The following is a 23,454-nucleotide window of genomic DNA, read 5'->3' on the forward strand; positions in this document are numbered from 1 at the left end:
TCTATGTCCAATTCGGGTCCAAAAATGTCTAACATAATTGCATTTCCAGAAGATCACTTTCTACTTTGGATATAAAGACTATATGAAGCTCCCATTTTGGTTGGTTTACTTCTACTAGCTAAAATTGAAACAATTATTGCAAATTAAAACAATGTGAATTGTGTAAGAGAGAACTGTGTGGTGATTGTTATCCAATCTCCCGTTTTTCTGTATTATGTGGATCTAAGATCAATTTGAAAAGCTGCCAATCGAGTTCAATGATTTTGCTCATTTTTCTACTCAGTTCATTTTGACAGCACTATAATTTCTTTTTTTCTCATGGGGGCAATGCGTTCTTTTATTGTAAGAGCAAGTCTCCTAGAAAGAACCTAAAATTTAGAAGTGGTGCATGCCTAGGAGGGCTATTTGTGGCTGTGAGTAGTATCAAACAAGAACACCCAAGCATGACAAGCAGCTATAGTTTCAGGGCCATGTCCTACGTAGGGTCAATAAGTCATCTTGAGATTGTCAGTCATTCATTGTATTGGTTAATATCCATTTTCTATAAGTCTTTTGTGATTGCAATCCTTACATTATCACTTTGTTACTTACAAATCTCTTTTTCTAAATACAATATTAATAGCACCAGTCTGATTCAAAGTTTCCAATAAGTCACTTTTAAGATGATTTGTGGAACCAAATGATTAATGCAGGAGCACACTTCCTCATCTGTCGTTATAATTTAAGATCTATTGCTTCAATGCATTAAATGTGCAAATAATTTATAGTTTTTGATTTTGTAGTTATTATTTAATTGATTTTTTAGAGATAAATTTCTTTGTAGAACTAGTGGTTTGTTATGGGTATGGATAAATGAGAACACCAACTTTGTTATTCACACTAGAGTCTGCATTGTACCTCGATATCTGGGGACAGCAGAAAGTCTAATTTTTATTTGCTTATTAATTATGTAGGATCTTATTTTCTCTTGGCCTTTTTTGTTTAGATACTATTCATGGGCATATTGGAATTAAACATGATTCCACCTCCACAAGGAAAGAGCTCTTAACACTAAGGCATCAAGGCAAAAGTTTTGGGCACTATGCTCGGTATGTACTTCTATTTCCTCATGGCAATAAGTCGTTCATTCCAAATGCTTGATTGATAGATATGTTGTAGGAAGGGGCCTTCCAACTGACATATTGTTTAGAGACTCATTATATGTGAGAGCACAAAAGTTAAATTTGAAGTGTATTTTTTTCTTAGACCAAAAACATGAGAAAGCAAAAACAGTCCAAGAATAAAGCTTGAAATAAATTCCAATACCATCAAAGGTTTAATGTAAGATCTTCATATAGCTGCAAAAATTGAGTTTCCTTTTTATCCAATTACTCTTACCCTGTTTACCTGTATAGATAAGTATGGGAACTTATCTTTTCCTCATAGTTCATTTGCACTCTTTGTGATTAATAAGATCTTCTAACGGGGAAGTCTTGTGATAATGTTGGGTTTTGAATATTTGTATTCTCTGATGGTTAATGTTTATAAGGATTACAAAGATAGAAATTCTTATTTTTCCTTTATTGAGTGTCTAGCCCCAAACCAAGGTCTAACAAAGTATAGTGCTTGTGAAGTTTTTTTTTGTAATTGCCTTAGCCATAGTTGGCATACTTGTCAAGTACTTAGTAACTTAGTATTTGTTAGTGAAATTAGGAAATTAGTTACTCGATTTGTACTAACCACTCACATGGCTAGGGCATGGGATGTTGACATTAGTCATATGATTGTTGGTTAATTGTTTTATTTTTGTGTGATAGGCAGGTTTAAAGACAACCCAGGCATCAAAATCTTGCATTAGTTACTTCAATGGTGGCATAAACAAAAAATTGAGCTAGTTGGGTCTATAGAGTTGTCAAAGAAAGAAATCTTGCAAGTGGACCAGTACAGCATAATGAAGAGCACACAATTATATTGATAGGTGGGGGAGGGGAGTGAATCAGTATAATAACAAACTTTTACTTTTCAAAACTTGATTAGTCACAATAGCAATACTTCAAAACTTACAATTTCAAGATTTATCAAGTAGAAACACAAGAAAATACAAGATTTATTTAGAAACCCATGTGGGAGAAAAACACGTTAAAATATTTCTTATACTAGAAACTTCTTACAAATTTCATAGGCACCAACCCACAGTAGACACCAATCCCCTTTAGATGATTTGTAGGCACCAACCCATTGGAGACACTGATACCCAAAACTGAGCACCAACTAGCAAGAGACACCAATCTCTTTGAAAACAAGGCGCCCACCTCTAAAAGAATAAAGTCAAAAGTGCTTGATCTTCTTCTTGAATCAGATCTGATCCTTCTCCACAAATCTACTCATAAATTGCTTCTTAAATCTGCTTATGATCTTCAAAAATCTCTGGGCATAGATCTGCAATAATTGTCCTTAATGTCTGCAATAATTCACCTTCAAGGTCTGTTTATACTCTACAACAATTTCTGCTCATAAGGTCTGAAATAGTCTGCTCATGGATATGCAGTAATCTCCTGTAAAATCTGCATTAACCTTCAATAATAACTGCTCATATCCGCTCCTTAGATCTGCTTAAAATCTGCCTTTAATGGGAAGAATATTCAGCAAATGGCTTGATGATTGGAATCCCAAATGAACTCCCTTTTATATATCCAAGTGCACCACTTGACCAATGGTTACATCCCTCTAAAACAGGTCAGCCAAGGACAGCATTATTATTATTTTATTTAATGTTTGTTTGCATCCCAAAGTGGGTGCCCACACCAAGGGAGGTTGGCCCCTTTTGAAATAATATATTTAATTTGAAATTTATTCCTCAAAGTGGCACCAAAAGCCAAATGTTTGTTAGAATATTGTCATTGATGTCAAAGCTCTGAGTGGAGATTGTTAGCAAAGATATCGTTATTGATGTCAAAAGAGTATGGATAAGATCGTTGAATATGTTAAGAGTTTGCAACATGACAGTGACAATAAGAGTGAAGGTGAGACAAGGAGAAGAAAGAATCTATCAAGAAAACTCATGACAAGGTCCTTTGGTCAAGGCATGGGTAGATGGCATAAAAAGGGTCCATTTTGGAAAAACAGTCGCAAAGTTGGTAATGTTCAGGGGAATGTACTTTGGATTTTGATTTGAGAAAAGAAGTGGATTTGCTTCAGGAATATTTTGCTTCAAGTGGCAAGGGCACTTTTATTTCACCTATTAAGCTGATCACATTTGATTTACTCCATGGAATATGTAAAGAAATGCTTAAAAGCATTATAGGATAATTGGCAGGATCTAATTCAAAGGTCCACACTTGACATTTTGTGAATCTGGTGCAGTGGATGCAATTAGTGATCAGAAGAGTATGTAAACATGGTATAATTGATAATAAGAAATAGAAGATGAGAAAATGTTGACTGCCATGGAAAATTTGTAACAAACTAGATTGCTGACTTCTTCCTTAACGACATCGACTTCATCTTGGCAGACTTCATCGTAACAATATAACAATGAATCTTACCAATTTAAACTTTTATCAACAATGACAATGTTATTCACTAGATTCCAACAATCATGCACATAGTAAGAACACAATGTTTTATGTGGAAACCCAATGGGAGAAAACCATGGCAAATTAATGCTTTTATATAGTTGTTCTTTTACAATGTTTGTAGGCACAAACCTACTAGAGGCACCAACCCACTGGAAGCACCAACTCCCACATTTTGTAGGCACCAACTTAGCGAGAGACACCAATCTCTTCTTTAGGAAACACCAACTTCCAAAATATGATTCCACCTTCAATATGTTGCTTCTTCAACGGATGATGGACATTACAATTTCTTCAACTTCCTTCTTGTATTTTACTCCTTCAATGGATTATGATCTTCTCACAAATCTGCCTCGATCACATACCTTCCTGACAAATCTGCATATAATTTTTTCACACATATTCAGCACTTATTTCTCATATATGGACTGCATATATTCATCAATACAAATCTGAAACACTCTTCATAATTATCTGTCCTATATATATCCTTTGATTCCCTCACATTCTTCCTTATTGCACACAACTCATGAAAATCAATTCCCTCACATTCTTCCTTATTGCACACAACTCATGAAAATCAATTCAGAAATATTGAGGGGAAGGGAGGGGGGTGAATCAGTATTTCAAAAACTTTTAAACAAGTTGAGCCAATTGAAAAGAGCTGAATGAATTAATACAAAGGAGACACATAATTTATCTCATGGAGAACCCTCTTGGGTAAAAAACCACGGCATCAAATGCTTTCATTAAAACTGATGGGCACCAACCCAATGGGCATCAACCTGAATTACAAAACAGAGCACCAACTCTGTATGTCTGAAGCACCAACTCCAATCAGCTAAGGCACCAACCTCAGACTAAACACAAACTCAATAGAGTTTTGATTAACAACTCATGCAACATAATCAAGTATTTCTCTAAATGCAGACTTCAGTACATGTGTAAGAGTTTGAACATTATATTGTGAATAACCCAGGTCAAGTACAACTCCATCACAACCCCATCCTTTCCGAAAACTTACTTCAAATATCAAAGACATATTACAGCAGCATCCTTTTTTAATAAAAATTGATCAGAAGACATCAACCATATTGATAAATATCAGGCTTTATATTCGTAGAGATGAACAGCATACCCAGCCATCTGCTACACAAGCCAGAAACAGGTTACGGCCACATAAAAAATATAGCACACTACACACTTATCGGTATACAATGGTCCTCATATCTTCTTCAACCTTCAAATTGTTCACATAGATTAACATATACTCCCAGATTTAAAAAAAACTCACTGACTATTCAGCCCGATTTTTTAACAAAACAAATATATAACCACCCAATATTTTCAAATACGTTTTCCTAAATACCTTAAACACAATGCAAACTTTTCTAAAAAACAGACACTCTTCAATTTCACGTGTCGCCTCAAAAGCACAGAATAATTTGACAATGAAGATTGATACACTCCCACTTCAAAGGAAAACGCACAGCCATACTTCGTTTTTAAAAAAAATGACCCCATCTTTAACGCATCCAACATTGACGATTCAGACTTTTTGTTTTTTGCCCGAAAAAATAATATCAGAAATTCAATACGTCCAAGAACACAAACATCCCATAGTTGAAGATTATCATAATTTTTTATTAATAAGACTTCTTAAAAAAAAGGCATCAGCTATCATTACGGTACAAGAAGATTCACTGCAAACAAAGAAAACGGCTCTGCTCAAGAATGAAGTTGACAAGCTTTGTTTTAAGAACAAAGCATTCAGAATCCTCCTTTCAGAAAATGCAGTCTGCTTGAACAAAACGTTTCCCATTTCTGTAAACTCCCAGCACACCCGTCAGGATAAAAAACATGACATTGCAATCTGACTAGCATCTGATATAGTCACACACAGCTGATATAGGCACGCTCTGCTGAAGCATACACATAAGTAATCAGCTCAGCAAACACTTGACATCAATGACAAAAATGTCCAACAACTCGCACACTTTCTATCTTCATTACAACCTCTATTTATATCTTCTTTCTATTAAAAACATGTCTCTTCATAGATAGTCACAACTTTTGTATTAGCTTTTTCATTAACTAAATTGGATGTATCTCTTCTCTTATAGAGATCGCACCTTCTCATGATAAACCATGTATGAACCCTATCCTTTAACTCAAACCTTTTCTTTTATCATTGCTTCTAACATAGTCAGATCACGTCTTCTTTAACAAATAACTCATTCTTAACAAGTTACACTTTTAACAAATCATTCTTTATAATATTGTCGATTATATTGATCAGTATATCAATTGTCTTCAATACAGATCACATTATTTAAGCTTATATCCTTTTTAACTATCAATAAAATCAACTTTGTGAATATGATGAACTGCTGATTTCTATCAATGCTTTATCTTGTCTTCAAACTGACTTATCTTAAGGATAAGACAAACTTATCAAATCATTCCTCCATTGTTCTATTGGGCTTGCTCCTTAATATGAATTGCTTCTTATTCATTTGTACATAAGCTAAATTCTTTAAACAACCCGCCAGTTATAATTTATGTTTACTTTGTTTATAACTTAACCAATGTTTATGAATAATCACACCCTCCATTGACTTTGCCTTTGCTTTAAACCAATTAGAAATTTGCCATTCGCGACTTTATGCTTCCCATTTACTAATCGCAGTTCATATTCCTTGTTGAGAGTCGACCTTTGATTGAATCGTTTTTTTAATAGAATCTCCGCTGAATTGCACTTATCATTAACAATTTAGTGACTTGTTGATTGCTTCATTTATCGCAGAGACCTTTCATGTCTTCCTCTACAATGTTGAAGTGACAGACTTATTGATGATGAAGTTGCCATTTTCTGAATTGCACAGTCTGCTAGTTTATTCACACTTTGTTTATTTATTATTTAAACCATAGTCGCTCTCTTCCATAATAAAATCGCTGCCATACCTTATCCCAGCCGCTCCATATTAATTCACTTTTTAATGGAGTCACTTATTATTAATTCTGTTTATGACTTGTCAAAGTTGTGGTCTATAATGACTTTTCTAATACTTTGAATTGAAGCGCTGCCTTCTCATATTCTTTAATTTGTATTAAGTGAGTATTCTATTTGCTGTGTGATCTCTGTGTTTGCCAATTATTACTGCTGCCTTCTAACATTATCCAGGCCTTCAATCAGGTCTTCAAAGTGTTGATGTGTTTTTCATGCACATGCGAACACATAATAAAATACCAAGGTATCTTATCCTCTCTTGAACAAAGTTTCCCGACTATTGAAGATCTTGCCGAAGGATCAGTCGGAGTAACTCCAAGGTTCTGATATGTAGGTTCTCTAGGTGTGGATAAGCTCTTTGCGGTGCGATGTGATTTTGCTGGAATCACAAGGGGACTTACTTTCGACGATCTAAATGTCTGATTCGCTTTGGATATTACTGGAACGTGGAATTTCACTGGCCCTTGATTTTGGAAAAAAAGGAAAAAGGATAAGGGTTGGAACGTGATCTATTTCTAACACTAAGAACGTAAGAGCAATGAACGACCTTTGATGAAATTCTAACTAATTCTTGCTTTGACATCCTAGGATCATCTCCACAAGATTAGTGCGATCTTCTGAGGAAAGCTTTATGATGTTTAGATCACCGCTACAAGCATGGACACCGTCAGGTTGATGCATATCAATGAAGAAGCGATAATTGAAGTTAAGCTTAAGCTGAATGATTCCAGTTGACTACGTAAGGCAAGTCTACAATCAACAAACCACTAGTAGTATGGATATACGAATTTCACCGTTGATCATACAAATTTCTTCCATTCACCTAATAACATGAAATCAAATTTGAGAAGTATAGAGACCATGCAAATTGTTGAATCGACCCATAGAATTCACCATTTTTTCAATGAAGTTTACAAGTCTTTTGCAACAATATCTTGGCAACAATCTTTGCCTTCTCTTTCTACTCTACTCTAACTATTTCCTACTCTCTGACTATTCACTATTAGCTAACTATTAACCATTAACTGACTATTAACCTTTACAAATGAGGAGCCAGGACTTTATATAGAGAGCCCTTTACAAATTGACAGCTCTGATTGACTTAGAACCAATGGCTAGGATTGCAAGATAGAAACCCTAATTAGGGTTTGTTACAACAAACTTCCTTAGCCAATTAGAAAATTGCATTCCAAGGGTGAAGACTAATAGGAAGCAAGGGTAGGTACATCGAAGTTTGTGTCGTCCCCGATGAGTCAGGTACATTGAATTTGGACACGCTGAGGTGGACCAATCCGATTGGAGGAGTGACTGGGATGCTATCTTGTTTGACGTCTGTGTCTTGGTTGATCTCTTTTCTGTCTCAATTTGATGAATGGTGTACCTCTTTTACTCCCAAGTGCTTGATGAGGCTTTCTTATCGTCAAGTCTTCCTTCTCCGGTGGCATACCTTGCCTTGAAGTGCTGGCGAAGCCTTTCTTTGTCATCTTGTGGTAGAATGAGGTCTTGAGGCTAACTTGAACTCCTTGAACACCCCTGATCTTCCAATGCTTCAAAGCACCTTGAATCCTCCCTTTTTGCATGTGGAACGTCCTTGATGATGATGGACTGGAAGAGGTCGTCCTTGTCCCGGCCTAGTCTTCTTTCATTTGCAAAACGAACCATAAGATGATTAAGGACACATAATATATTCATTCTAACATAGCATTTTCTACCTTAAATCATCAACAAGAAGACATTAAAATGAAGTTCGCTCAAGATCCTCCCCAGGGACATGCCCTATAAGAATTTCGCTCTGGACCCTTTGGAAGGGTTAGGAGCGAAATTTCAACTCTAGGCTTGACTCTTCATTTTTTCAACTCCAATCTTCTTTGCAAGGTAAAATACACCACTCTTCGCCCAAGGAACAAGGTTTGGGGCCTAAACATGGAAGCAAAAGAGGTTTATCAAGAATTTCGCTTTGGAAGGGTCAAGAGCGAAATTCTTGTTCTAGGCAAGAACACATCAAAGTCTTTCCAACCATGCCACAAAACTCAAGAATTTGACCATCTCCAAGAAGAAAATATGAGTTTCCAAGAATTTCACTCTGGACCCTTTGGAAGGGTCAAGAGCGAAATTCTAGTTTTAGGACAAAATCTTTCACATTTTTACATCCCATCACTTCAAAAGGCAAAGACATGCTAATCCACTTCCAAATCTGTCCAAGGAACTAGAATGTTGGTCTAAACAAGGAAGAAAATGAGGTTTATGGGGAATTTCGCTCTAGACCCTTTGGAAGGGTCAGGAGCGAAATTTCCATTCTTGGACAAAACCCTCACTTTTCAATACTTCCAATCACTTCCTTAGGCAAGAACATATCAAAACCTTCACAACATGCCTTGGAAACTAAGACCTTGGTCTAATCCAAGAAGGAAAGGGTGTCTTCTAAGAGTTTCGCTCTGGACCCTTTGGAAGGGTCAAGAGCGAAATTCATAAATTAGGTTGAGTTCACACTCCATTGCCTCAATTCACCTTCTTTCAAAGGCTAGAACACCTCAAGGTCACTCCAACCATGCCTTAGAAGTCCAAAACTGTTGGCATTTTTGTTGTTTATTTTGTGATTGTCATTGATGGACACACACTTGTATTGAGATCCCCTTTATATGTATGAGCTCAAGCTCAACCGGTATTTGTTCCAACTGGTATGTTGTATACGAGTCTTTAGACTAGTGGTGATTTTGCAAAATGTGTTTCCTGGTCTGAAGTGGCATGTCGACCCCAAGCGGTTCGTAGATCCCAAGTGGTACGAGGGAGCAAAGCGGCACAACACATTCTTACCAGTCTTCATTTTTGTCAAACCGGCAACCGGTATTTTGTATGAACCGGCAATACTCTATGATGAGTTACCAACCAGCATTTTGTGATGAGTTACCAATCCACCAATTGTTTGATGGTGCCGACACATTGATGGTGCTTTTTGTGTCGTGTTACTGAGTATGTCTAGATGCATTGAACCTAGGAAATTGTAATGTAATCCTATTGGACCGACATGAAATCAGATTCCTTTAAAAGGACATCATGTCTAGGGTTTTAAGTTGTTGCTGAAAGGGTTAATGCCATGCTAGGGTTTAAGGTGGAAGCTGAGAACGATCTTATTCGAGAAGATCAAGTTGTAACTGTGTGAGAGAGAGAGAAGACTGAAGTAATGCTGGAATGCATTAGCTGTGAGCAATATTGGATCTAACCAAGCAGTTTGTGCTATTAGATAGATCATACACTTGTTGATTACTCACATCTTTGACAAGTCTGTAGCCCTTAACTGGGTAGGCCTCAAAGCCTTTGTAAAATCCTCTAACAAGGTGGTTCACACATGTGAATCTAAAATCCTCTAACAAGGTAGTCTTTAATCGGACTTATCTCCTAACAGAGATTGAGATTCCTAACAGGATCTGTTCTGGTGAAGAACATTGTAATACCTTAACCGGTCTGGTTTCTATTCTGCAGATAGTGACTTGTGAGTTCCATCTCACCGTGGTTTTTCCCAGTTGGGTTTCCACGTCAAATATCTTGTGTTATGGTTGTATTGCTTTTGTGGGTGAATGCTTTATTCGCATTTTGGTTTGCATGTGTGGTAACCAGTTTGACTGTTAGATTGCTTTACTGGTTTATCTTTAGACTGTGTGAGTGTTTTAGTGCAGAGATTTTTGGCATACTAATTCACCCCCCTCTCTTAGTATTCATCAATTCAAAAGGCAAAGACATGCTAATCCACTTCCAAATATGTCCAAGGAACTAGAATGTTGGTCTAAACAAGGAAGAAAATGAGGTTTATGGGGAATTTCGCTCTGGACCCTTTGGAAGGGTCAGGAGCGAAATTTCCATTCTTGGACAAAACCCTCACTTTTCAATACTTCCAATCACTTCCTTAGGCAAGAACATATCAAAACCTTCACAACATGCCTTGGAAACTAAGACCTTGGTCTAATCCAGGAAGGAAAGGAGGAAAGGGTGTCTTCTAAGAGTTTCGCTCTGGACCCTTTGGAAGGGTCAGGAGCGAAATTCATAAATTAGGTTGATTTCACACTCCATTGCCTCAATTCACCTTCTTTCAAAGGCTAGAACACCTCAAGGTCACTCCAACCATGCCTTAGAAGTCCAAAACTTGGCCATATCAAGGAAGATAATGAAGGTTATGTGAATTTCGCTCTGGACCCTTTGGAAGGGTCAAAAGCGAAATTCCTACTTGGGCTCATTTCTCACCTTTTTCCTCCGTTTCTTGGCTTGAATATGACTTCTTAGGCCTCCTCCTACCATCATCAAGTAAAATTGCTCTCAAAGTGGCATTTATTTCAAGGTCTAAGTGAGAAAATAAGGTCATTCAAGAATTTTGCTCTGGACCCTTTGGAAGTGTCAGGAGCAAAATTCAAGTTTAGGCTCAAATCTTGACTTCATTTCTCACATTTCTTCATCCAAACAAGTGTTTTGCCCTCAATAATGCTTGGGAATGAGTTAGTTCTAAGTTTGGGTCAATAGCGAAATTGAAATTCGCTTTGGACCCTTTGGAAGGGTCAGGAGCGAAATTTGACATTTTGATCTCTCCGTCAGGATTCATATATGGAATATAACATCTAAGTATAAGAGATATTCCATATATACTATCAGGATGTTTGAGAGTGGTTTCGGACCTCCAGGAGTTATAATGCAAAATCTAGTTTTTGGAGGATTCTTCAATTTTCCAGACTTAGTCAAATTTCAGGATCAGGATGACATTCCAGACAGCATCAAATTTCAGGACATTTGAAGATCGGGATGACATTCCAGACAGCCAAATTTCAGGACATTTGAAGATCAGGATGACATTCCAGACAGCCAAATTTCAGGACATTTGAAGATCAGTATGACATTCCAGACTTCATCACTCACCAATTTGACCTAACTCAGACCTTCAAGGATGATATTCACTCACCAAGCTTCATCGACCTCTTGAAACTCAAACAAGACACTATTAGCAACAAGAGCAAAACCTTGTCCTTTTTAAAGAAACCCTAATTCTGAGGCCTCGTGGACTCACCTTGGCTCAAGAAGAGCCTGCCATCCTAGTGATCCCCCTGGCGACACTCAAAATGCAAAGGCTAACAGACAAAACCCTAAAAAACCCAGAAAACAAACCCTGGAAAGCAAAAAAAAAGTAGGGGTCCCCATTTGCAATGGGGCGATGTGTGAATACATCACAACACAAAGCTCGTGTTGTCATTTGAGTCATGGTCGATATCATTTGCATATCCTTTACTGCTGTTTACAAACTATTCTCTGGATACAACTGATGTAGTATAATTTACTGCTGTATTAGTTTGTTTGATCATTATATGATCAGGTACATGCTCCCATTTGATTGATGATCACATAAATTCGATTGATGAAGTTGACAAGTTGTCTAGTTTGTTTGTCATGAAAGCTTTCCTCTTCATACAATCTTTGCATTTGTAATATATGTTCATAATTATTAATCGCTTCTTCAGCAAGTTGATCCTTCATCACCACAGTTTTATGTCTTTGGTCTGTCAACTTTGACGATTGTTCGCTGTCACTACATGACTATGCTATCTCTATTGCTCGCTGTCACCAAGACTTCTAACTTGACTCTGCAAGGACATGTCTTTGTATTTATGGATTACTGTATTCTGTAGCAACATCTTTAATCATATTGGTTCATAGCAACAATAATCAGGTCTTCAAAGTGGATGAGGGCTTCTCCAATATGGATCAGATCTGCAACTTATTTCTTGACATCAATGACAATATTTCAACCATATACTTTACATCTTACTTTTGACATCAATGACAAGTATTCCAACAATCGTATTTTGAAGAAGTGTGTTTGGGGAAGACTCTTCATTTATGAAGAGGCATGTCTTTTAAATAAAAGGCATATCGTGGAAGGTATAAATGCATGACAATGATCGGAGATAGAGAAGTGTGAAGTATGTATTCCTCAATGTAACAAAATATATGTGAGATATTATTTGGATTGAAGAAGGATAACATGCAGAGATTACATTTGAATCAGTTATGAATGGGTACAAGCAAACAACAAAAGTAACAAGTCTTAATTAATAGATGTGTCTTTTCATCAAGTCACCTTCCTTGGTGAATCTTTAAAAATAGATTTGTGAAATGTTTTGAAGTGGTGTGAAGGGTCATCATTATGCATACACAGCAGATACATGACAAAGGCTTGAGCAGATCTATTGAAGACCTTATGAAGCAAATTTTGAAGAATTCTTGAGCAGATTTGATGACAAAGGTTTGAACATATTTGTGAAGAGCTATAGGAGACTTGGAGCAGACCAAATAGCAGACTTATAAGTGCAGCAATGATAGAGTGAACAAATGAAGATTATAAGAGATTTATAGTAGATTATGATGAGAAGATTGTGATCACATTTGGGAGTTTTATGATCACATTTGGGAGTTTTGTTAGGACTCTAAATTTTCCTTTCGTCCACTGATGACACCAAATTCAAATTATCAATGTTGGTTTGGTGAAGTTGTCAATGGAGTCATGGTGCTTAGGATTTTAAGTTCTTCAAAGGATTCACTAATTTAAGAGTGAAAATTCGTTTCCAAATCAATATGGGTGTTCATACATCAAGTTGCTTTTTTAAGCAATTCTATATATGGCAGTTGTTATTTTCAGGGTTTCTATTTCTAAGAAGAGAGTTGAGGGCCTATTTAGGTCATTTGAAATATCTTTTATTTATTATTTCTTTAGGAGTAGTCTTTTTTTTAAAGTTTCTTTCTTTCATGTACTTTCAAGAGCTTTTTAGTGTTTTGCACTAAAAAATAATATTCAGGATATAAATAATGGTCAAAATCCCTAAAAATTTGGCATCTTTTAACTATACGTAAGTGCTTGGAGCACATAAACTCTTAGTTGATGCTATGCTTGTGCTGTTGAAATATAGTTCCATGTGTTATTTGTGTCGGTTTTAACATGTTCATAATTTTATGGATTGAACTGAAAGCAGATATAATGTCAGTCTTTGTATTGGCAACACTTGTCTACCTAGGTTGTAACTTTGTATGCAAACTAGCTATTTAGATCTTGAAATTGTATGCTGCTGTCTTAGTTGGTTTCTCTTTGAATCTTGTTTGCATCAGATTGTGAGTGTCTCTTTTTGTTAGCAAGGTGGTGTTGTTGGTTGTGTTTAGATTAGTTGCTTTCATTCGTAAATCTGAGGATCTCACTTGTGACACAAGAGAGGTTACCAGACTTGTGCTCATTTTTGAGGTTAAAAGATGGGGGTAAGTAGCTATTTTATTTTATGCAGAACCTCCTTAAAAGTATTGCGTATTATGAATGACTATATTTTGTCTATAGCTTAATGTCGAGGGTGGTTTTAGATCCCAGGGAGCTTCTCTTTATAATTTGAAAAGAGTTTTTTATCTCACACAGTGTTCCAATTTGAGTTTTCTCGAAAGAAATAAATTAAATTGTGAACACAATAAGTGATTTTTTTGCGCTGCAAATGTTTGATAAAATTAAAATGTCTATAGTTTGAGTTGATTCAGCCTTCCAGAGTGATATCTATGGCACCAACAATAAACTTGCATGGTGAAAGACAGCTAAAATAAAGAGAAATTCATTATAATACCATCTTGGAGGTTGGTTGTTTTCTATCATGTATTCTGATCATTCTAATTTTTTCTGCTACTCTCTCTCTCTCTCTACACACACACGCGCGCACACACACACACACGTGCAAGCTTTCAAGTATACAAGAGAGTAAGCAATAACAATATTGTTATCAACAGAAACCTCATTAGCAAATATAAGTTTCTTGTACGGACGCATCCCCTCTCAGCATGTCCCTTTAATCCTATTGACACCCTATCAACCCATTAATTTTATAATTTCTATTGAATATTTAAGTACTTGAATATTTTTTTAAATAGCCCCTCGAGTTATATAATGTTGAATTTCATTACAATACTAGGATCACAAGAAGATGACCATGCACAGTAATCATAGGGTGTCCTCAATTAACCATGGGCAATGATTCAGATCATTGTTGCCCTCCCAACCATAGACAATATAAGGCTATCGTCTTCCCCGAGCACGAAATTATCTCTCTCTATATATATATCAAATATGAACAGCAAGATACTTTTTACAATGATCAAGTACAAAGTCCAATGTGAATCGCTTCACTCCTTGAAGCTATATGCTCAGATCAATTTACAATGCACAACTGTGTATGCAGTCCGCACTGCATTAATGTATCCAACCTATGAAGAATGTGTTCAATCAGCCAAGGAAGATTACGATCTGCCAAGTAGTGTATTAGCTCTCTCAAGGAATGATTTCGCTGATGATAATTTAATTCGATCTGAGATATATGAAAGTCGATTTGCTATGGAAGTTGATCTGCTGATGATAAACACGGACTGCATATAGGAAATCTTCCACATGATTGGAGTATCTTTTTTTTTTTGAATTCACCAAATGAAAGAGGTAGCATCCCTCTTATACACGCCATGGTGACTCTTCATGAAGAGTCGACTTCTTCAAGATCAACATGATCCTTCATCAAGGGGTGGCGGACCATATCAATGAGGAGACGTGTCTAACCATGGGTGACGGGTGTGTGTCTTAATCGATGCTTAGTTAAGGACTTAAAACAAAACCGCTTCATAATGTATATTACCCGCTTTCTCTAGAGTATACATGGGTTCATGATTATCTAAGGCCGATTGGCCAATTAGACAATCATGTTTGCTATGTCGGCCAAGGGAAGGATCTGACCATAGCTATAACTTCAACACTCCCTCTTAGCTAGGGAGGAATCCTTCTAGATGTCTATAAGTCACATCACCTCAATCTGATGACTAACACAATGACTACACTCATGTGTATGAAAGAAAGTTATCATCTCATTGTGATAGCATATCACCTCATCATGATGTTTGACCACAATTTCTACTCCCATATGTGGAAAGGAAAGATATCAGCTCACTGTGATATCAACCATCATGGCTTCTCCCATGGATGGTGAAGAATAGATATCAGCTCACCGTAATATCAACCATCATGGCTTCTCCCATGGATGGTGAAGAATAGATATCACCTCATTGTGATATCAATCATCATGGCTGCATCCATGGATGATGTAAGAATAGATATCGCCTCACCCTGATATCAACCATTATGGCTTATCCATGGATATCACCTCATGTGATATCCACCATTATGGCTTATATATAGATATCTGCTCATGTAATATCCACCATTATGGCTTATCCATAAATATCACCTCATGTGATATCCACCGTTATGGCTTATCCATAGATATTACCTCACGAGATATCAACCATTATTGTGATACCGTCCCCTAACAATGATGGTAAGATGCACAAGTGTTCATCATTGTGAGATCGCCACCTCACAATGGTATTCACCATGGCTCATCCAGAGGGTAAACACACAAGTACAAGAAAATCACCACGGACTATCTCACGTGGTGTTGTCATGGCGTCACACACATGACATCCACCATGAACCATATCAGCGGGTGGAGATAAGGGCTTACACCTCAAGTCTCTCTCAAAGAGAAATGCATTAACAAGAGTTTACACTTTAAACATCTTTTGAAGAGAAGAATACATTAGTATATATATAAACAAATATAAACAAATCAATGAAGCAGAGACTCAGTCTCAGCTAGGGCTTCATTCTCCACCATACCAAGCTTACCTCCAAAGTACACAAACTTTATTCTGGAGAGAGGCTTGGTGAGAATGTCTACTGTTTGCTCATTGGTACTAATGTATCTCAAGTGAATATAATTCCTTTGCACCATGTCTCTAACATAGTGATACTTGATCTCCACATGCTTCGTTCTGTCATGAAACACAGGATTGACAGAAAGCTTTACACAACTTTGATTATCACAATGGATAATTGTAGGCTCTAAGGATTGTCCAAACAATCCTGCAAGAAGCTTCCGAAGCCACATTGCTTCTCCTACTCCCACACATGCTGCAATATACTCGGCTTCTGTGGAGCTCAGTGCTACTGAAGACTGTTTCCTGCTGCACCAAGAAATCATAGCAGAACCCAAACTGAAATAACAACCAAAGGTGCTCTTCTGGTCAGTGACACATCCTGCCTAATCAAAATTAGTATATCCATGCAGCTTCAAGTTTATATCAGAAGAATATCTCAGGCCATATCCAACTGTACCGCGCAAGTATCTCAGAATATGTTTTGCTGCAACTAGATGTTTTTGCTTTGGTTCACACATGAACTGGCTAAGTGCACTCACTACATAGCAAATATCTGGTCTAGTATTGACTAGATACATCAAGGACCCAATCATCTGTCTGTATAGTGTAAAATCTACTAGATCCAAATCAGCTGCAGCTTCTCTTAACTTATGCAAGTTGGTCTCCAAAGGTGTGGACATGGATTTACAATCCATCATACCAAATCTCTTTAGAATGTCAATAGTGTACTTCCCTTGACTCAGAATGATCCCATCAGATTTCTGCCAAACTTCTAACCCAAGGAAGTAGTACATAAGGCCAAGATCCTTCATCTCAAATTCAGAGGCTAACTCCCTTTGACACTGAATGATGAGCTTCTCTACCCCAGAGAGAAATAAGTCATCAACATGAAGGACCAAAATCAATGCCTCACCATCAACAACCTTTATGTATACACCATCATTCTTGGTGAATCTCATGATCACCAAGTATCCATCTGATCACTAGAGAAACCATCTTGACATGGTCCACTCCCTTTGAACAAATATGACCAAGATCCTCGGAAGTCAACTGAAGTAGATCCTCTAGCTGCTCCCTCTGTCACAGAAGCATACCCTGCTCACACGCTCCCAATTATGGAAGACATATTGTTCCAAGAGACTCCCATGTCTCTGAATATCTCAACTCATAACATCATCTGGCATGATCCACACATGGGTGAATGTGCTGGATTCAAGACCACCTTGGACCTACTGTCACAACTCGGCAAGGAATTCTTGACAGTCCCGTCACAACTTCTGTAAGTGCACTCATGCTCTTAGAAAGATCTATAGCCATCTTTCTCAAGACAGGCAAGGCGACAAGTTTTCGATGTCATGGCTGTCATAAGCAGATATCAACGCTTGGGTTGAGCGTCCCGACAAGTTGTACAGGCCTCCCTCTCGAATCATCAATCTCATCAGATCGAGCCCTGCACAAATGCCTCGATAGGATTCCTAATGCATCGTACTTCTTTTCTTGCAAAACCCATTTCGAGGGCCAAGGAAAAGAACAAGAGCATAACGAGGCAAATAACTCTTATAGTACATATAGGAATACAAATAAGAGGTTGACTACGACAAGCAAAAAACTCAAGAGATAATGACCAAGATAGATACTTATCTCATTATCCAATCTCCATGTGGCTTCAGATAAACTTGCAACCCTTGCAAGTAGCATAACAGCAGGCCAGCCATAACTACTAAGGTCTTCAAGCGTCTTCTGCAATCACACATACACTTGTAATAATTTGCTGTTAAACATAGCTCATAAGAAAAAAATGATAATGATAAATTAGATGTCTTAAATTGTATGTAATCATAGCTAAGGGCTACTGGACTCAACCTTACACATGGGCAGTTCTAGTCTCATGAATAGGAAGGCAACCATTAGTCCAATGCATACAATAGACAAATAACATGAGCATAAGCAATACACCATATACTATTAGATAAATGTGGTAGTAGGGAGAAGACTTATCTGATCAGTTTGGTCCTATCATCCAATGAAGGTTCTGATCTCGTATTTCAGATGCCATTGATAAATGCAAATCTGCAAAGTTTCCAAGGCTGAAAATAGAAATGTCACTTCTATGAAGAGAATCATCAAAGTCTAGCTGGAAAGAAGTGGCCCCAACTTCCTTCTCATTATTCTTGGCACCATCCTTAATTATAACTTGTATCCAAGAATCTCTCTCTACTCAATCTAAAGATGATCTCTATCCCTGACAGATCTTTCCACTCTTAAGCTCAATCTCCTTCTCAAGACAGAGGGGATGCACTAATTGTGGCAATGGCTCTTCAAGAACCTGCTCTGGTACAATGTTGAATTTCATTACAATACTAGGATCACAAGAAGATGACCATGCACAATAATCATAGGGTGCGCTCGATTAACCATGGGCAATGATTTAGATCATTGTTGCCCTCCCAACCATAGACGATATAAGGCTATCGTCTCCCCCAAGCACGGAATTATCTCTCTCTATATATATCAAATATGAACAGCAAGATGCTTTTTACAATGATCAAGTACAAAGTCCAATGTGAATCGCTTCACTCCTTGAAGCTATATGCTCAGATCAATTTACAATGCACAGCTGTGTATGTAGTCCGCACTGCATTAATGTATCCAACCTATGAAGAATGTGTTCGATCAGCCAAGGAATAATACGATCTGCCAAGTAGTGTATTCGCTCTCCCAAGGAATGATTTCATTGATGATAATTTTTTTCGATCTGAGATATATGAAAGTCGATCTGCTATGGAAGTCGATCTGCTGATGATAAACATGGACTGCATATAGGAAATCTTCCACACGATTGGAGTATCTTTTTTTTTTTGAATTCACCAAATGAAAGAGGTAACATCCCTCTTATACATGCCATGGTAGTCTGCTTCTTCAAGGGCAACGTGATCCTTCATCAAGGGGTGGCGGACAATATCAATGAGGAGACATGTCTAACCATGGGTGACGGGTGTCTGTCTTATCCGATGCTTAGTTAAGGACTTAAAACAAAACCACTTCATAATGTATATTACCCGCTTTCTCTAGAGTATACATAGGTTCATGATTGTCTAAGTCCGATAGGCCAATTAGACAATCATGTTTGCTATGTCGGCCAAGGGAAGGATCCTACCATAGCTATAACTTCAACATGTAAGAATTGTTAATGGGTCTTGCATAGGTTCTTTGTCTTGGAAGCTCTGAAGTACTAGGTCCATGTGGCCCATGGTCCAAGCCTAAGTGCATAATAATTTTTTTTTAATGAAATGACCATTATAGATTGTAAGTATAGATCACCACAATCATTCTCATCTAGACTCCATTCTTAAGGAAAATTTATATGAAATATGCTCTTTTGAATACATCTTGTGTGTGCATTTTCATTTTTGTATACAACAATTACAAGATAACTTTTAGCTCTTTTGAATACATCTTGTGTGTGCATTTTCATTTTTGTATACAACAATTACAAGATAACTTTTACTTCTTTCCAGGCATCTACGACTACGAAATGTTTTATGTGTTGAAGAATTGTCTGTAAGTACTTCTTATTCTTTTTGGCTCTCTAGCAATTAGAAGGTTATCACAAGCATGCTTGAGACAAATCAAAGTTCTTTTGCTCTCATTGAAACTATTTTCATTCTAATTGTCTTACTAGTCACACTTGCCACAGCAAGGTTTTGTTAGCTGGTCCGCACAATGAATAACAACAAAATTCTTCTTTGTTACTTAACTAAATGATATTTTCCTTTGGTTACCCTTTAGTATCCTTCAAATTTTCATAATTTATTTTTATCCTCCCTTAGTATTGTTATTATGATTAGTGAAAATATGGTATCGTCATCAAGAAGGCTTGAGAAGTTTTTTTCCCCATTAATTGAGAATTGATCCACTTTTGATCTTTGAGTTTGAATAAAACTTTCCATATATTATCTTTGATGAATATTGCTAACACGTGTCCTTTTAAATTATTCCTACAGAAGTATGTTCCTCATTTATCAGCTGAGAGTCCATGCGACCAGCATGTGTCATGATTAATTTCCATGCTCTTGGGCATTTCAACTAATTGCATTCCTCTGACTGTTTGCTTTGCACCTCATTATAAAAATGTATCCATTTCTGACAATTTAGTGAAAGGAAGAAGATAACAGCATATAAATATCTATGTAATGAATCACACTCCACAGGGAGCAATTGCATCACATATTGGAGCTTAGTAGAGCAATAGAGTCTTTCATTATCAACATATGATGTATGTATATCTGTAAAAAGGATCAGTATGATATGCTCATTATGATCTAGCAATAGAGCACTGGGTGGGATCCAGAACATGGCCCAATGCAAACTAACAATTATTAATTTTCTGACAAGCAGAGGCTGTAGCTGGAATCAACCACTGTTAGGAACTTGGAACACCCTAACATTATACCAAAAACCGCACTAATTTTTACTTGTTTTAATAATTAAATTAAAGGCGAGTATAGAATCTTAATACCATTTGGCATTAAGATTAATTCACCAGTTTAATCTTGAAATATTCGAGGCTTCAATTAATTTCCAGTCGGGGTGTTACTTGGATTCCCATGTAACCAAATTCTGAATCATCATTTTGACTGCCAGGTTGAATCCCTCCTATTTGGTCTTTGAGTAATGCCTCTCCAGTTCATGTGTTATCATTTAGGGCAGTTTTAACTAATTATGTAGCAATGTTATAATTATGATAACATAATTAATTGATTACAAGTAATAATTTAATTATATAAATGCTAGTAGTTAAATTGATTAGATATGAAATTTAATTAATATGGTATTTTAATTTAATAGTTTATTTGAATTTGATGGATTGTATTCTCTCTTGATTGAAGTAATTAATTACATTAATCAAGTAATTAGATTGATTGGTTTAATAAATTAATTTTGTAATTCCTCTCCTATTTGTGATAACAAGTATCTAGATAAACTAAGACATTGATTAGTTATAAGATATGAAAAACTAGAATACTTTGATGTAATGAAATTACTTGATCGTGATAGATTATTAAATGTAGTTCAATATATGTATATGACCATCTTTGACAATTGGACATGGATCACAAAATATGTATTGAAAGGAGGTATTCGATCATATGGTATATCTATGGATTGTTTAGGTGTGAAATATGGTCTAGATTTTGAGGTTTTAATCATTTGTTTATGTTTCTCATTGACTTACACACTCGCATTTTTTTAAAAAGTATTAGCATGCAAAATTCGAACTGTTGAGACATGGACCAGCTAGGACTCGAACCTAGGACCTTCCATACGCTACTAGGGTGCTCTACCACTGAGCTACTGGCCCCTCTTGGACTAGTCCATCGTCGGTCCGGGTGTGGCTTATTTCCAACACCAACACCCTCCCTTAAGCCACACCTCTCGTGTGCTTGGGGCTCCTAGCCTGTACCTGACTCTGATACCATGTTGAGACATTGACCAGGTAGGACTTGAACCTAGGACCTTCCATACACTGCTGGAGTGCTCTACTACTGAGCTACTGGCCCCTCTTGGACCAGTCCATCATCGGTCTGGGTGTGGCTTATTTCCATCACCAACAAGAACTATTTAGGGAATGTAAATTTGTTTGGGTAGAAAAGTTTGAGAATTGTAAATGCAAATATTTAGTCTAGAAAATATTAGCGCTTAGAAAATCAAATGGAAAAAGGTATAAATTTATTGATGGTTATCAAAAAAATGGACAATCGATGCAATATCCATGTTCCAAGTCAAGCACTATAATGGAGTTTGTTGTGTGAGTTTGGGATAAGAAGGGTTATGCATGGGCATTCTATGGTAGTAAAAACAAGGGAAGGTAGTAAACGGAAAAGGAAAAGAGGAAGAAATAGACAAAGGGAGATTGATGGAGGAGGATTTGGTGGGTATTTTTGAGAGAAAGGGCAATTTTGGTAGGAAGTCTAAATTGTTCCATTAATCTTTAAGTAAGCAATTGAGATTTGTGGTGTTCTTATTTTCTTGTTATTGATTTGGAACATTGTAATCCTGAACAAAAGATTCTTGGATGCTACTATTGTTTTTGATTAAGGTAAGTAGGGATTGTTCCATTAATCTTTAAGTAAGCAATTGAGATTTGTGGTGTTCTTATTTTCTTGTTATTGATTTGGAACATTGTAATCCTGAACAAAAGATTCTTGGATGCTACTATTGTTTTTGATTAAGGTAAGTAGGGATTTTGAAAGGGCCCAAACCCTTGTACGAAAGAAAGATAAAGCATTAAGCACAACAAGAAAACAAACGATAACCAAGAGGAACAATGACAACACTACAAAAGTTAGGACAGTACAAAACCATACAAACTAGCAACCCAAAGTTAGGGTGGTTTGAAAAATTGTTCCAATGATTTTTGCTTAACCACAATGCAAAGACTTTTTCCCTAAACTTCTTCTTTTGGAACGAGGAAAATTCATAAGACCATAGGTGGATTGCTCATCCATCCTCGAAGCCTTAAAAGAGGTATCCATCATTGTACAGTCTTTAGAAGATTTCTCCCTATTATATTCCTTTTATGCCTCCTCGATGGTTTTAGTGGATTCCTCAATAGTAGTAGGTGTTTGTTCCCTTTTCCTCCAAACATAATGGTATTTCTTGATACTCGAGCAAGGAGCAATAGCATGACCCACTTTATAGCAACAATGGCAAATAATTGAGGAGTCTTTAAATCCAATTTGCTACACCCAATCACCATATTTGGAAGATAAGGTAATATGAGAGGGGAGCACCTTTTTTTTCTCCACAGACAAACATAATCTAGCAAACAACAATCACTTATTTAATTTGGTGATTGAATCATTAGCATAGTATTGCCCAAAAGTATTGGCAATAGTTATAAAAATCTCTTCACCTTGATGCTACAACAACCACCTTGATAGTTTAACCTTGATAGGAAACTTAATGATGACATCATTCATTTGGTCAAAGCTTGGAGACCAATTTTTAAGACAAAGGCCATTCTTCTCCCAAAACCAAGGACCTTCTAGAAGAGTCCTTCAACAATCATCCAGATTGGAAAATGAAAAAGAAAAAATATTCAAAATAGCAGCTATCTCAACTTGG

General features: G+C 36.7%; 1 protein-coding gene across 1 annotated transcript in view; it reads left to right on the top strand.

The window, feature by feature from the left end:
- Positions 1–23,454, top strand: part of LOC131068844 (uncharacterized) — a 111,311-nt gene that overhangs the window by 57,090 nt on the left and 30,767 nt on the right. The window contains exons 7-8 of the mRNA XM_059214760.1: positions 986–1,088; positions 19,845–19,887. Of these exons, the coding sequence (XP_059070743.1) occupies positions 986–1,088; positions 19,845–19,887 (146 nt within the window). The remainder of the gene's footprint in view (positions 1–985; positions 1,089–19,844; positions 19,888–23,454) is intronic.

This window comes from Cryptomeria japonica, chromosome 11, assembly GCF_030272615.1.
Source record: "Cryptomeria japonica chromosome 11, Sugi_1.0, whole genome shotgun sequence".
NCBI classification, from domain to species: domain Eukaryota; kingdom Viridiplantae; phylum Streptophyta; class Pinopsida; order Cupressales; family Cupressaceae; genus Cryptomeria; species Cryptomeria japonica.